This window comes from Anthonomus grandis, chromosome 18 (assembly GCF_022605725.1).
Source record: "Anthonomus grandis grandis chromosome 18, icAntGran1.3, whole genome shotgun sequence".
Lineage (NCBI taxonomy): Eukaryota > Metazoa > Arthropoda > Insecta > Coleoptera > Curculionidae > Anthonomus > Anthonomus grandis.
Window position 1 is genome coordinate 7,058,782 of NC_065563.1, and position 17,528 is coordinate 7,076,309.

Sequence of the window (17,528 nt, forward strand, 5' to 3'; positions counted from 1 at the left end):
TAAAATTTGCACACTATTTAAAAAGGCCAGGGAACTGAAACAATCTCGACATTTCAAGGAGGTGTATTGCTCCAGTGGGCACATCTTTGTTAAAAAAAGTGATGCTGAAAGACCAATAAAGGTAGTCTGTGAAAAGGACCTGCTTTCATTGTAAAAATAATGAAAAGGGATGTATAATATAGAAATGCCAAAGAATTAAGCCTTAAAATTCACTGATCAAAATAATATTTGTGACGAGTATAAAACTCATGATGTGATTACTTGTGATACCTTAGATGAATTAGCCATATTTGATGATAATGAAGACCTTAGCATAATTCATGTTAATATAAGAAGTGCGTATAAAAATTTTTATAATTTGTTAGTATTTTTAGAATCAACCGGTAAAACCTATGACACAATAGTTATGACCGAAACCCATATCATTTATAACAGTAGCGATTTTAATATTCCTGGCTATTCTATGTTCTGGAATGAAAGTACCCTTAATAAGTTTGATGGTTGTATAATATATGTCAAGCAGCAGCTTTTCCAGAGTTACCAAATTAAACAATCAAATAATCTTAAATGTGCTTACCTGTCTTTGTGTAAAAACAATATTTTTGTTAATATTCTGGGAATCTGTAGGTCACCTGCAACAGATGTGAATGATTTTATAGGTAATTTAGGGGACATTTTGAATACTGGCTTTTCCGATAGTAAACAAATATATGTTTTAATGGGAGATATTAATATTAATCTACTTGACACTTCCTCCCCAGTAGTAAATAATTACATAACAATGTTAAACTCTTATGGATTTTTAAGCACAATCAATAAACCAACCCGCATACAACATCAAAGTGCTACCTGTATTGATCATTGCTTCGTAAAATGTAATAGTGCTGTATATAATAATCTAAATTCTGTTATATTAAAACAAGATTTCACTGATCACTACCCCATTTTATTGAATATCAAATATGATGCAATTAGTAAATCGGAAACTCATCGGAATAGGCCAGTGTTTCGGAGGGTCAACTTTAATACTTTGAAACAAAAACTTCAAATCTCTTGAAACTTGGGACTCTGTTCTTGAAAATAACAATTCCAACTCTTGTACGGAAAAATTCATGAATCTGTTGCAGCAGTATGTGGAGATGTGTTCGACTGGTCATGAGATAAATAACAAACAATTAAGATTGAAACCATGGATCACAGGTGGACTCTTAACATCTATTCGTAGAAGAGACTAACTAAAAAAAATATGTACATTAAATCCAAATAACGCTGAAGCATTAAATACCTACCGACAGTACAGAAATAGTTTATGCAAATTTATTAAAAAATCTAAGTATAATTATTACAAAACAAAAATAAACAATAATGTAAAAGACTCTGGAAAATAATAAAAGAAGCCACAAATGATTTCATTATTAAATCTCATATAAAAGCAATTTGTAACGATGATGGCATTGAAATTACTGAAAAGAATTTGATGGCAAATGAATTTAATATATACTTCAGCAATGTTGGTAAAAAGTTGGCAGAAAAAATTAATCCTCCATCCTGTGAACCAGGGTTTCAACAGAAAGTAAATAACAGTGAATCATTTTTTCTCCAATCTCCAATTGAAGAGCATGAAATTGTAGAGCAAATAAAAAATCTTAAGAATGGTGTCTCTTGTGGAGAAGATGGCATTACATCAGAAGTAATAAAAGATAATCATATTTTTTTACTTAAACCTCTGAAACACATTATTAACATCATTTTTAGTTCGGGAGTATATCCAACTGTTCTTAAAAAAGCTGAAATTATTCCTCTTTATAAGCAGGGTGATAGAAGGTTAATGAATAATTATAGACCAATTGCAATAATAAGTACTGTTAGTAAAATAATAGAAAAATGCCTTAAACATAAATTAATGATATTCTTGAATAAACATAAATTATTATCCGAAAGTCAGTTTGCTTTTAAAGATAATGTTAATACAGAAAATGCATTGTGCAAAGTGACAGAACAAATTATAAAATCTTTAGATAGCAAAGAGAAAGTAGTGGCAATATTCCTGGACTTGGCCAAAGCCTTTGACACTGTGGCACATCACATTTTATTAAACAGATTATATGATATGGGGATAAGAGGAATAGCAAATAATCTATTCAGTTCATACTTGAGTAACAGAACTCAGAAAGTAAAATTAACAGAGGAGAAAAGTGATCCTGGAAAAGTGGGAGTTGGTGTGCCACAGGGTACAGTGCTGGGGCCAGTCTTGTTTAACATCTATATGAATGGGATTTTTTCTGTGTTGAATGAGGGAAGGGTTCTCTGTTTTGCGGATGACAGTGTCATTATAGTACATGGCAATCAGCTATTAGAAAAGCAGAATTAGCAATAACATACATAAAGAGATGGTTGGATTTTAGTTTGTTATCACTTAATATTGATAAGACCCATTTTATGATTTTTGCATTGACTCAGGCAACCCTTCCTAAAGTTCAAGAGCTCAAGGTACATGATTATCTTTGCGATATACAATCTTTGCACTGCAAATGTCAATCTGCCGTTAAAAGAAAATGTAATATTAAGTATCTAGGTGTATTCATGAATATTCTGTGTGAATTTGTAACTGCTAAAATAAGGAAGTTGATTTATAAGTTTTATGAGCCACATAATATCCTACCAATTGAAATTCTTAAAACTATATAGTTATCTTTAATTGAATCAATTCTAAACTATGGTATGGTCTGGGGAAATGCTCGAAAAACTTTTATGTCAGCTTTAAATGTAGCACAAAAGTATATAATTAAAATAATGTATTTTAAAAACAGAGGATACCCATCTGAATTGCTATTTCATGAATGCAAATTATTGACCTTAGAACAACTCTACATAGTGGCAGCACTTAGATTTATGTTAAAAACAGATTGTTATAAACAGGAAATATCTCATCAATTAAATACTAGAAATTCATCTCGGCAAAATGTTAATATACCTTTAGTAAATAGTTCAGCCATACAGAGACATATCTATTTTCTTGGTCCAAACTGTACAATTTCCTGCCACAATTCAAAAAGGTTCTCTACAAGCAAGAGCTTATTTGTCTGGTCTTCGCTACAATAAAGATGCCGATTGGCAAAGCACAACTTGGACGGCCACAACAAAAGAAGAGGTCTCTCACAGAAGAAGAGTTTATGTCTGAAAGAACAAGGCTTCTAAACAGACTTAAGGCACGATTTGCTTAGCTTTTTATGATTGAAAATATTATTTCTTTGTTAGGTAACACCTGCGGATGCTCTAGAAATTGAGCAGAAAACAATTGGCCAATGGGGAAATAAATTGTACGAACAATACCGCATGGACAGACTGACAGCTTCAAATTTTGGGGAAGTCTACAAAACCAATTTAAGGACTACTTCAATTAATTATGGAAAAGTCAAATAAGCAGTGGCTCGTGAAAGATTCGCTCATGAGACCCAAATCAAAGTCAAGGAATCTGGAATTTTTATTATCTTGGAGCTACCCCTGATGGTAAGTATCGTTTAGTCGTAATGAAAATAATAGCCAGTATAAAAGTATAAAGTAATAAGCAATAGGGTCGTCATCGACCTAATAAATTAGTAGAGGCCACATTTAATTATCAGTTTCTTTTTAATATAGCGGTGATTGACAATGGTGCTATACTCGAAATAAAGTGTCTGCATAAAGTCCACAAATCGGGGAAAACACTGGCTGAAGCAATTAAATCTGATAAGACTTTATGTATGGAGATAATATTTGAGGAAGGGAAAGAAGTTATAAGGCTCAAAAAAACGCATCAGTACTATTACCAGATAAATCATATCTAAATAATTGATACTTTTCTATACAGGGTGTTTCCCTACGATACGAAACTATACAGGGTGAATCGTTAGGTCGTTTTATGAAAAAAAGTTCCTATGAACGTATGTCGGAAGTTGCTTTGTTTCTGAGATACAGGGCGATGAAGGTTCAAAAAAATAACGGTATTTTAAAAATACTATAACTATCCTTAAACCGATTTGGTTAAAATTTGGTACAGTTATTTGAAGTTATAAGACGCTTATTTAGCTGTAACTAGATTGAAATTATTAGGTCCAGTGGCGTGTCAGTGGGCACCACATGCTTATTGCTGAGGAAAAAACAAGGCCAATAATTGTTTTGCAGCTTTTCATTTATTTTTCTATCTAAGCAACTAAAAATACAACTTTTTCGTATCTTATATTATCTTCATATCTGGCTTTGTTTTCGAAAAAAAAAATTTTAAGTATCTTTAACTCATTCTAAAAATTATCCATGGACGACAACATGAAATAAAAACCAATTAATTCGATAAAGAATTTCGACCTTAAGAGGGAGGTCTACCTGCGTAAAACGGGGTTAGCTCCTGTACCAAGACAAAAAAAGTTAGAAAGCTCAAATTTTGTGTAGGGATTGTTTATTGGATTATCTAGACGGGATGCTATTTAAAATTTTGAAAATCAAAAAAAACAATGTTGAAAATTTTTATTTTTTATTAAAACAATGTAAAATTGACCATCCCCTGTTCCTTAAATCTAATAAAACATAACACACGAAATATATATGTTGTAAACATTTTTGGTTTCTTTTAAAACCTAACCCAAAAAATAATAATAATTTTGGCTAAAAATTGGGTCTCCATAGGATATTTAGGCAGATCTGGCAACACCGTTCTTGTTTCTTAGGACGCGCAATATTTGCCGGTCAGCTTTCATTGGTCGAAACGGTTTTGATAAACGGGTAGTGCTAAGTAGTCTTGATTTTATTCTAAGTGATATTCGCAATTATTATTTTCCTTTATTTTATTAGTGCATTGTGTTTTGTACTTTCGTGATTGTGTACTTTCGTCGTTGTTTAAAAATTTTCGTTATGGGTCGTAATAAACGAAACGTTGTGGATAAAAAACATTTAGGTTTAGCTACTTTTCGTAAAAGTAAAAAACGTATTTCAAAAAACGTCTGGTATAGTTTAGGTGAAGTGACTTGGTCAAGCTCCAAAATTGAGTATGTACAAAATACAATCAACATACTACATATACGCATTAAAATAAACTGCAAAATATATTACGATATTTAGTGATCGATTCCCGTATATATTTACGGTGGATTCGAGTCTTTCCAGCACAGCCTCCGGCGCGGCGGCCCGTTCAACAATCAATATTTGTCAGATAAAGATAGGCAAGTTCGGCGCGGATAACGTGAAACAGACGAAGATACGAGATTCTCTCGATGCTGCTGGGATTGAATTGTGGACGGGCCGGAAATAGGAAACACAGTCGCGCGCTCAAAAATAGGAAATGCAATTATTTTATACGTTTCATTATTTTTATTTTACAGTTTTCTTCAACTAAACAAATATAAGCAAAATATTAACTTTTATTGTGTTCCATTATTTATAAACGTAATTTTTTATTAGATATTATATATTATACGACGTGTTACAAATTCCTAGCTCACTATTGGGATCTCGGTAAATATAAGAGTTACGAAGATGGTTAAATTTAGGACGAAGTTTCGCATTTTTGAGCCGAAAAATGTGCCATTTGAAAATTTGTTTAAAAAATATTTAAATTTATATTTCTTGTTGGGGCGTTATTGGACCACCTCTTTTATACGTGGAAATAATGTTGCGAAGAATCAACCATTTCTTAAGATGCCTGCCATAATATATAGGTCTGTATATGGTAATAATTAAAACAATTTTGAATTTTGTCAGTGTGTTAAAATTAGCATGGTGAAGACTTGGCTCACCCTAAAATCGGTTTCGCGTTTATATTATACTGTAGTTCTTGTTGTTATTCTATTTGTTATATACTGTTGATGTTTTCTTTTATTTACTTTCGTCTCAACTTTTGAACAATAAAAATGAAATTTTTGCGGCCTTTTAATACTAGTGATAATGAATCGATTAGTTGTGGTAAATAGGTATTTTTAGGCATTTCATAATCTGTTAGTTTATGATCGCTTTACCGATCAAATTTTAAGAGAGCATCAATTTTTTAACACGTGTCATTTTTGACCTGAATATATTTTAAACCTGAATTATAATTTTTAAACATAATGTACTTTAAAAAATATCATTAATATTTGCTTAACAAAAAAAATACAGTACTGTTTTTTTAAGATAAAAATTCAAGGTTAAATTAAATTTTTGACATTAAAATTAACGAGTCACTTATTTTGGGTATTATGTCACTTATATTAAATATCAATTTAGAAAATACTATCTCATACGCTCAAATATTGAAAAGAAGAAGAAAATAGACTTATTCACATATTTAAAATATATTTGAATTTAAATTTTTAACAGAACCTTTCGTTATATTTACTTTAATGTAAGTTCAATAAGTCTTAAATACAATAATTTAAATAGATATAATAGATACCGCGAATGAATCCAATTATAATTCATGCCAATGACGAATCCAGTTCTGCAGAGATGGATAGTGATGCTAAATAGATAAGCATTTTTGGACGTAAAAAAATGTGGGTGCAAAATTATGAATACATAGTTAACTTCACTTATATTTGATTTCGATAAGCCCAAAAATTTCATTTTCAATTTCATTTCAATGAAAATTCATTGTTCAGCGGAAATTTTTGGGCTTATCGAAACAAATATCAGCGGAGGCAAGTATAACAATATTCTATTGCAGCACGGCCACGACATTATTTTATACCTATGTAACAACAAACCACCCAACTTTTTGACAATTTTTTTAATAATTAAAAAAAACTGTGTATATTTCATTAAATCTAACCACGACTTTTGCGTGACTCGATAAATGTTTTTGTTGGTTGTAAAATAACTTTTAACTAAATTTTTACTATATATATTAAGCCAGAGAACAACACGTTATATGCACGCCAATGCCCTATAAAGAAACCGCCGCGTGCTAAACGTTTTTAGTTTTTATACTTGTCCAAGTCACTTCACCTAAACTATAAATATAATGCTTTTTTTTGTAATTAATAAGTGTACAAGGTGTCCCAGTATATGGTCTAGAGATGCTCGTAATAAGAGCGAAATATGTAACCGATTTTATTTATTATACAATTTTAAAGTTATTTGAGACCGGTGACTTGGAGTTTTATACAGTTTCCGTGTTTTTGGTAGAGGGCGTTCGTCGCGTTAGTTTTTACTTTTTTAGAACATAATCGCACTTTTAGGTTTTCATAATATGTGAATGACTTAAATTTACTAGATTTTTAGCAATGCAATACTAAATAAAATAAAATTAATACCTAAGATTATTTTTTTAAAAATATTACGACTTTTGTTAATTCTTATATCTGCCGTATTTTAAAAAGAAGATCCTCATTATTTTTAACATATTTACAGATTTTACAATTTTTATATTTAGTTCATTTAGATTATTAATTATAGGACTATCATAAACAATTGATTTCAAATATCCCCAAATACAGAAGTCCATGGGGTTTAAGTCTGGACCACGCGCAGGCCAAAGCAAAGGTCCTCCACGGCCAATCCAACGTTCGGGATATTATTCGTCAAGATAATTGCGTACATGTCGAGAAAAATGCGCGAACATATATCTTACATAAAATACATGTTCATCTCTATGTTATCTCGTTGATGGTTTATCTCTAAGTACGAGTCTCCGTTCAAATTATTAAAATTAAATGCCCATTTGTAGTTTCAAAAATTAGTACTGAAATGGGAATTAGAGAAAAAAACTTACATTTGCTATCATTGAAAATGGTTTCTTACATCTAAAAAGAAACCACAACTATTACTATCAAATCCAGGGACAGTTGCAAGTTACAAAAGAAAATTCTGTTTCTTTGTAGTATAAAGCCCTCTTGGATTAATTGTATAGAAGGTAAATCATTGTATTAATAAGTTCTCATTCAACCGATAATCCGTAATTTTAACAGTATTAAAATTTAACTTTCGTTGAGGACATTTCAAAAAAATGTTATAAGATCAATAATATTGCGATAAAGGTATAATTTTAACTCTTACTTTAACTACATACTACATAATGTATTTCTTTTTTGAAAAATGTATTATGATTTTTAAAATATGAAACATCACCATTATTCATTATAGCTATGCCTTATAATTTTTAATAGTCGTTTTTCTTGAAGATTCCTCGTAATGAAGCATTTTAGAGAGTTAAAATGTTGCCCAAACTAAAATATTTTTATGAACATTACCTTTTACCGGAAGTTGATCCACTTTATCCAAAAGGAATACCACTTAGAGACAAAGCAGAAGAATCAAACATATTATTATAATACAATATAATCATTAGGTTTGTTCTAGCACAATATTTGGAATGGTTTGAAACTAGTTTAGTGTATATCCCAGTTGCGCGTGATTAGCCTGAAACCTCGTTGCAAACGGTTCCATTATGTAATATCTCACACATTCACCCATAGGGAGTATTATTCGTGTATGGTTTCTGTAATGGTAGCGCATTACGTTCTGTTGATGAATACCGACGTGGTTTTCCAAATCGAAGAATTCCTAATCGAAAAGTTTTTCAGACAGTTTTTGCAAACGCTCAGGAAACAGGAATATTTCCAAGCATAAGAATTAATTCTGAACGAGAGGCGGATATGGCTGAAGAGAACCCGAGTGTTAGTACGAGGCGGATTACAAAATAACTTCGATTAGCATCACATGTAGACGTTTGGAAGACACTTAGGAAAAACGGTTTTAAGCCTATCCATATTCAACCGGTTCAACATCTTCAAGAAGGTGATTTTGGCTTAGGGGTTCAATTTTGTGAATGGATCCCACAAAATCGAGACCTACATAATTACATTTTATTTAGCGATGAAGCTTATTTCACCCGCAATGGAATTAATAACCGACACAATGAACATCGGTAGTCAGATGAAAATCCTCATGCCACGTTTGAACAAAACGGCCAGCAATCTTACAAATAAACTTCAGAACCGATTATTTCTGAAACGGTCGAGAATCGGATTAGAACATATGAGTTAATTTATCTCATTTTGACCTTCTGAACATGTTCCCAAAATATTTCCTTTTCCTCCCGAAACACCCTGTATGTACATATGTAAGACTATAACATAAAAAGTAGTTAATAAACCTAACAAGAAGTAAGACCAGTTGACTTGCGTCTCTGGTAATCGAGATTCGATATATCAGGGAGAAGGGAACGGTGGAGTGGGTAATTATGGCAGCCAGTGTTGCTACTTTCAGCGAAAACTGCACCGGCCACGAAACTACTGTCGCGCTTCGAAACCGATTTTGTCACGTGGTGGACCGCACTCTTAAAGTAAATGAGCAAAATGCCCACCTTCTGATAAAATACACGACTGCAAACGATTTGTCATTGAGTGTCTGACACACTCAAAAATACCTGGAGTATCCCTTATGATATTGCAAGACAATTATCCGATTCCTCAAGTCATTCACATCTAGAACAGGAGTTTTATAAACAAGAGCCTTTAGATGACCCATAAAGTAATCCAGGGGATTCATATCAGGACTGCGAGCCGGCCAATTTTGAGGTCCTGCACGCCCAATCCAGCAATTAGGGTAGATGACGTCGAGATGCTGACGAGCAAGAACACTGAAATGAACTGGAGCCCCGTCGTGCATAAATTACATGTTGACTCTTACTTGTAGGGGTACTTCTTCTAATAAAGTGGGTAAATGGTGTTGCAAGAAATCCGTGTAGGATTCACCTGTTAATCTTGCCGGTAAAAAAAATTGGCCAATTAGGTAGTCACCAATAATTCCTATCCAAACGTTCAGCGAAAATTGTTGCTGAAAATGAGTTTCTCTAATAACGTGGGGATTTTCGTCGGCCCAAAAATGATCATTGTGGAAGTTCGTAATAGCATCTCTTGAAAAATTTGCCTCGTCCGTAAATAAAATATTTAGTAGGAAATTATTATTGTGTGCCATCGTATGAAACAACCACCTGCAAAACATTAATCTTGGATGAAAATCCCGAGGCAGTAGAGCTTGTACACGCTGTATGTGATATGGATGCAGAAGTTTTCTTTTTAGAACTTTCCAAACTGTTTTTGAACTGACTTCAAGCTGCAGTGCAATCTTCCTGATACTATTGGAAGGATCTTCTTCTATCGCATCAAGTATAGCTTCTTCCAGTTTAGGCGTTGTTATTTTGCATGTAGTTTTCTAAATGTTTTTGCACATGGAATTACTCTGTTAGGATATCTGTCCTGGTAAATTCTTCGTGCTTCTTCCGCATTTTCATTTGCTAATCCATAAATAAAGTGCATGTCGGTCATTTCATGGTTAGTAAAATTATTCATGATGGAGTAATGAATCACTGCTAATTGACAGCTGAATTTTACTTATAGCAATTCTATCACTGTCAGCTGGTCAAAGCAGGTAGGTATAAAGGAGGTACTTAAATGGACTTGCCAAATATTTGTCATAAGAAGCAATGTATTTGTTATTTTGTTGTATTTCAAAAATCTGATAATAAAAATCGTAGAAGTTGAATGTTTATTATCATAGTAAACAAGACACAAGAGACCAAAAAGTCGTGCATTGGAGGGTGGACATTTTGCTCATGTACTTTAAGGTCGAAATTGTTTATCGAATTAATTGGTTTTTATTTCATGTTGTCGTCCATGGATAATTTTTAGAATGAGTTAAAGATACTTAAATTTTTTTTTTTCGAAAACAAAGCCAGATATGAAGATAATATAAGATACGAAAAAGTTGTATTTTTAGTTGCTTAAATACAAAAATAAATAAAAAGCTGCAAAACAATTATTGGCCTTGTTTTTTTCTCAACAATAAGCATGTAGTGACCACTGACACGCCACAGGACCTAATAATTTCAATCTAGTTACAGCTAAATAAGCGTCTTATAACTTCAAATAACTGCACCAAATTTCAACCAAATCGGTTTAAGGATAGTTATAGTATTTTTAAAATACCGTTATTTTTTTGAACCTTCATCACCCTGTATCTCAGAAACAAAGCAACTCCCGACATACGTTCATAGGAACTTTTTTTCATAAAACGACCTAACGATTCACCCTGTATAGTTTCGTACCGTAGTTAGGAAACACATAGCAACTTTTTTTTTATGTTTAATCCCTGATTTATAAGTTTTATTACATACTTTATTTGACTTGTAGTGGTAGTAAGTACTTGTTTCTATAATAAACTATCTAATCTAATCTATTATACATAGTCTTAATTCTTAGATAAGCTTTATTTTTTAGTATAAATTAATATGATATAATTGGTATCAGGTATTATATACGTCAGTATTAAATGTCTCAAAACCAATGTACAGGCTAAACACCCATAATAAAAATCTTATAACCTGTAAATCTGCAACTCCTTCACAATTTGAACATCCTTGTAGTTTAAACTCTTTCCGCTGTAGCAATACATGTACCCTTTAAAAAAGTCAGCACCATAGAAGTATATATTATGTGATATAAAATAAGTGATGTAAAACTTAGTTTTTTTTCAATACAATAAAATTTTGCAAAATGATAAAAATTCGTGTCTTAAAACATGATTTATTAAGAAATCTATAATATTATTGAAATATTTAATTTCCATAAAAATGCTTTTTATTAGGACCTTCCTTTAATGCACTCCGTTAAAAAAACACATAAATAGCTCATACATGGTAATATTACTTATACTCTGTAATAATTAATAAATAATTATCATGTAAATATTTTTTGACGACGTCACTGGTAGAGAGTGCTTGTATCGGTGGCATCAACAATGCAATCAAGCGGCGTTGCCATGCCATTGTTTTCTCGTTTTTTCATACTTTATTTAAATTTATTTAACGTATATTGACTTGGATCTAGAGTATCTTATCATATTTTATTTTAAAAAAATGCTTGATATTTTATAAAAGGGGGGCAGTAGTATTGTTTTGTACCTTCGGAAACAACTGGAAATTTTTATGATATTATAAAGTGATTTTTGCCATTTCTATATAAGCATTTGGCATCATTGCATCAGAGATGTTGCAAGCAAACAAACCTGCCCATAGTTTCACGACATGCTACTTCTAGGCTTTCAATGTTTTCAGATCTTTTCCATTCTATTATTGGAGTTTCTCTGTTGATTGATGTAAATAGATAGGGAAGTAAATCACCTAGACAGACCTGTAGACCTTTATTTAGGGATTTCAAGGTATTGACGTTGTGCTGTTTATTTACATGGGAAAGAATAAGCTAAATAATAATTTATAGAAAAACAAGCTTAATTTATATCAAATTGCATTTTACCAGCCATAAATCTAGAAAAAAGTTCTTAAGTGAATTGAGAAGGAATTCGCTTATTTACTTAGGTCTATTAAGATTAAACCTTTCCCAATTATTATAAAGTCGGCACAAACTTTAATTTGCATCTAAAGGTCTGTTACATCACTTCTTAATAGTGAAGCATTATTATTAATATTTAATTTTTTTTAGAATAAGATTAATTTTTAATTCATCTTATTCTATCTTATTGAATATTTTAATCATGACTGGGAATAAACCATGCGTACAAGCACTTTTTAGATTTAGGTATCTATGCTTAATCACTATATTATTATTTACTCTTTAAGTACTGAATGAATGTTTTGTCTAGTAGGAAACTTCGTCCACAAATATTTTGCATTTTATGATAATAAAGTATGTTTTTATTTTTTTAACATTATTTAGACTTTGGCATACTTACACTCAATTTTTGCATTGCTGCCATGGCCTTAAGCAAATCCCCAGCACATCTATGTTGTCCCACCCGATGTTTTTTACCAAAAATCACCGTAAGTGGACTGTTCACTTTCAGGTTTTCATGCTGCGGAGTCTCCTGATGCTTAATCTCTAAAACATTTTATTTTATTATACTCATTTCATAGACCTAACGCCTTACCTTCGCTCACAAGTGAACTAAAGTAATTCCTCCCAGGTAAAGTAGTTTTTCTCAAAATTGACTTCACGTTGTAAGCCTTTTCGGTCCATGTCTTACTGCTACTCCCGGCGGTGTCACCCCTGTTGTAAGATGGTAAAGACAAAATATGCCTGTACACTTTGCCCTTATCCTGAACAAAAACCAGTCTCAAAGTGTTTTTTTCCACCATTTTTAACATGTCGTTTGCCCACTGCCATTTCTTATTAATAGAGTCCATAAGCCCTTGAGCCGGTGTAACGGTACCACAATTAACCAGATTACAAAAACTGCCTAAGGCATCTACTTCATCACTCTTCAATCTTTCCTTGATGAGCTCCAAGTGGTACGAAACATGGTAGCTGCTCAGGAACACATTGTTCAAGTATGGCCTCAAAATGGGACCGAAATATTTCTTATTTTGATCCATCGCCTTGTACAACCATTTTAATATCACTTTGACTAGAGTCAGGTCATCGTTAAGGTCCAGTGGGGTTTTATTTGAAAAAACTTCCTTATCTTTCCTGATGAGATCCACAAGCTTCGAAACGTACCCTGAATAGTTGGATTTAATTTTGGTTTTGTTTGTGCTGTTTGGTTTCGCTGATGCCAGATATTGCTCTTTCGCTTGGTCTAGTAAAGATACTAAGATGAAAATTATGTCTTCTAGGGTGTGGTCTTCCGGATCATCATGATCTTCATAATCTGGGAAGTGTGCGTAATTAGGCTGAAATTTTAAGGGGCTTTATTTATTGTTCCACCTCTAGATTGAGATGTGTGACTGAATTAACTTACTTGTAAAATTTGTTGCCTTACTAGCAACATATTATGCAAAACTAAGCCGATATACTCGAGCTGCCTAGTGGTGTATTGAGTGTGGGCGATATCCCTTCTGTTCCTGGACCCAGCGAAGCACAATCGTCTGCCACGTGTGCCAGATGGAGGTATCATAGCTTCCACTAACCCTTTCCATTTGTAAAACAAGCTTAGTTCAGACTCTTGGAAAATTAGGAGATTGGAAAAGTCATTGTTACCTAAATAATAATTTTTTATCGTTAAAAATAAGGAGTAAATAAAGGCGGAACGTGTGACCTCTATTGGACATTAATGATTCATCAAACAGGCGAATCATGTAGTTTTTGACGTTGTTCGCTTCCATCATGAAGTCGTCGTCGCAAAGATGTCCGGGGTTGACCAGGAGATTTGCCTTTTTAAAGAAATAGTTGGGCTGGAATTCCATGTTAAGCCTGAAATTTTATTTGAGTTTTAATGGATGATCAACTATTAGTGTAAAAACCTAACCTGGTAATAGACCTATCCAGGATCTTTAGCACCAAACTAGACAAGAATGCCGGAGACCAATTCACCATATCAACAAATGGCGTTATGGTATTTTCTTCAAGTTCCTCCATCAATAAAGTGAACAACATATATCTGTTGAGGATTTTATAAGAAATCTGAAACATTCCAATAAATCTATATAGAATCAGTTGTAAGGGAAGATACACTTACAGGCTTCTGAAACCTTCTGAAGCTGTTTATATCGAACAATATTTCGTATAAAATATCCAAAATCGTTCGGACAGTACTGTTTGGTCCGTAATGGTTTAGCAGTACAAATTCAGCTGCTGGAAGTCTTATTTGCCAGGCGGAAGAGTGGACGCCATATCCAACAAGATACATACCCTAAAACCAATAAGGAAAAAAATACTTTAAAACTTAATAATATAAATACTACTTAATACTTTTTAACTTTGGACGCATATGCATAGTGGAGTACATAGAAGGCGGTCTATTATCAATACGCATCTTTATAAGGCGCAATCCACACAAAATATATATAGCGGTGGCGTGGGACTGGCACTCACATAGAAAGGGATTCAATATCATTATTGTCATTTATTTGTTACGTACTGTGTAGTAAAGTAACAATGCTCAATATGTACCCTGAATGTTTTCAAAGTTTCTATCAAATCTCTGTTCAATGTTTTTATAAAATACTAGCTTTAGTAAGGGTTAATATTGAGAAGAAATCTACAAATTGAAGAGAACTTGTCAGTCCAGAGGAAAGATGGTGAATTTATTTCTGTTTAATCTAAAACAAAAAAAAAAATAACGATAATGTTCGCCTAATATTAATTATTGTAATGTAAATTCACTTAAATGAAACGTCCGCGTTCCTGTGCGGTACTGAATCTAGATTTCTATTTACCGAGTCTTCAAGATTGAAAACTATCCATTGAGGTAGTAGAGGCTTCAGGAATGGTTGAGGATAGTATTTGCTCGGCTTAATTTAAAATTTAAATTTTGAAGCGCCGCTTCTGAACAGAATTCATGGACTTCATGTCAGGAAGAACACTTTGAAAAAACGCCAGGTCAGGGTGATCGATTGCGGCATTCGTTTTCGTGCTATTTTTTGATCTCCAGCAGTTGTTGCTTTTTTTAAAGTACTGGTAAGCTTGCTGCTCATTAATAGAGGTTGAGGCTGCTAACTTTTTTTTTCTAAAATCATTTCCTTTCTGTAATAGTGGAGTACATCAGCTTGTTGTGGTCACACTCATTAGATTGTGACCCCGTTTCAGCCACGTGGTGGCTCAATGATGCGTCGGCAGACTGTTGATCCACGTTCCCTTTGCTCTTGCGAGACTTCAAGAAAGGATCCAAAAAGGAGAGATGTGGGACCAAATAATATTCTTTGACTCGTTTTGTTCCTTGTCCTGATTTTATTTTTAATTTGGCTTTATATTTTGAGTCGCTTCCTCGTATGTTTTTCCAGTGGTCTTTACACTCGGTTACTGAAACAAAAGCAAAATTTAAACATTTAAATATACGTTAAAAAAAACACATATATTTTGTTACGAAAATAAACTACTGTTTTGAATAATGATGATATTTTTTAATTTGCAGATACTTTGCGACTGCATGTTCGTTCAAAGCGCTTTCCTTCTATTTCCTAAAAGGACATACAAGATACAAGAAATCGTGCATCACACCGCCCAAGTTATATGGAAGAACTTACTGTGGAAAGAAACAGCGGAGCGTTTTCATAAACTACGGAATATTCCCAACAGTATTGTCAGTCTAGATGGCAAACATATTCGAATAATATCTGCTTTCATCAACTATAAAGGTTTTTTTCTCTTGACTTACTTGCTGTGGCAGATGCAAGTGGCCTATTTTTAACAATCGATGTGAGTGAATTCGGACGAAATAGTGATGGACGAGTCTTGAAAAATAGCGGCTTTGGAAAAGCCTTGAAGGAACGGCGTCTGGATATACTGGAACCAGCTGTACTATTCGGAGAAATTCAATCATCAGTTCCGCATTTTTTTGTAGGCTATGAGGCATTCCCCCTCTCCTCAAATTTAATGACGCCTTTTTCTCGAAGAGAGTTAACCAATAACGAATAAAAGAGTTTTAATGTGAGATGATCAAGAGCACGGAAATTAGTAGTATGCGCTTTTGGTATGCTAACAACTAAGTTTGGGCTTCTGCAAACACTTATTCGATGTGATTCCGCTAAAGTCGATGTTCTAGAGTTCAAGTAATGTGTGTGTTGCACAACGCCATTAAGAAATGCGAAGGTACATTCTTAAGGCCCCAAAATGAAAACGTTATTCTCGGCGATTTTACTTCAGTACAATTAGTACAAAACGCTAAAAATATGAGGATTTACCTAAGCAAATATTTAAAAGATCGCGCCCCAATTCCTCACCAGGATAGATATTGCATATAAATGTAATACAGGGTGGCAGGCTGGATCAGTAAAAACAAAATAACGCTGATTTGTCATAGTTCCTGACCTTTAAGAAAAAAGACGTCAAGACAAATTTTTTCAGAGGGAAACATTTTATGAATATTTATAATTTAAAATTGCCATTGTTACCCCCTAGGAGGAGTGACTTCTGCCTCTCAATTTTAAATAGGTTGAAAAGCCAAGTAATACCTCATCTTAAAGGTCTTTTAAATCTCTTTTTGACACGAGAATTAAAGGACCTTTAAAATGAGGTATTGATTCACCCATCAGTCCATTTAAAATTTTAATGATAAAGGTCATTCTTCCTATGAGGTAGAAATGACAGAGTTGAAAATATTCATAAAATAGCTTTGCCTTTAAAAAAATTAACAGGTTTTTTTTACAGGTGTTTTTTTTAAAGGTCGCGAACTATGGTAAATTTTTCTAAAATTTTTATTGGCCCACTCTGTATAATTTTTACACACGAGTTTAAACATCTTTTGTTAATAAAGACTTACATACTTACCATTTTCACTGAATTTACTTGATATTTTTTCCCATATGCTTGATCTTGTGCACTTCTATTGCAGTAATCCGACCTTCTATAGCCATAGAACTCGATATTAAATAAATAATCGTCCAAATAATATAAACCGCTGTTTGGTATATGGCATTTACCACTAGTGTAAACCACTCGTGGCGTCGAAGTGAAGTGGCAGTGGCGTGACTTAGATGATGTTATAGACTGTCCATCCGGGCTAACTTTTACTGCTCTTGCCGGTCTTTTAAGTAGATCCTTTGCCGAGATTAGGCGCCTTCTTTTTATAATTCTGGACGCATCTAGGTGCTTGGACTTGTGACTCACTCGGAGAATAGGAACCGA

General features: G+C 33.1%; 1 protein-coding gene and 1 long non-coding RNA gene across 2 annotated transcripts in view; one reads left to right on the plus strand and one right to left on the minus strand.

The window, feature by feature from the left end:
• LOC126747087 (uncharacterized) overlaps nt 1–3,834 on the plus strand; it is a 30,517-nt gene extending 26,683 nt beyond the window's left edge. Inside the window, exons 2-3 of the long non-coding RNA XR_007664077.1 lie at nt 3,259–3,510; nt 3,640–3,834. This is a non-coding gene — a long non-coding RNA (uncharacterized LOC126747087). The remainder of the gene's footprint in view (nt 1–3,258; nt 3,511–3,639) is intronic.
• Nucleotides 1–17,528, minus strand: part of LOC126747086 (uncharacterized) — a 108,662-nt gene that overhangs the window by 41,129 nt on the left and 50,005 nt on the right. Inside the window, exons 7-12 of the mRNA XM_050455580.1 lie at nt 14,422–14,595; nt 14,212–14,366; nt 14,002–14,156; nt 13,705–13,943; nt 12,895–13,636; nt 12,700–12,845 (exon numbers count right to left, since the gene is read on the minus strand). Of these exons, the coding sequence (XP_050311537.1) occupies nt 12,700–12,845; nt 12,895–13,636; nt 13,705–13,943; nt 14,002–14,156; nt 14,212–14,366; nt 14,422–14,595 (1,611 nt within the window). The remainder of the gene's footprint in view (nt 1–12,699; nt 12,846–12,894; nt 13,637–13,704; nt 13,944–14,001; nt 14,157–14,211; nt 14,367–14,421; nt 14,596–17,528) is intronic.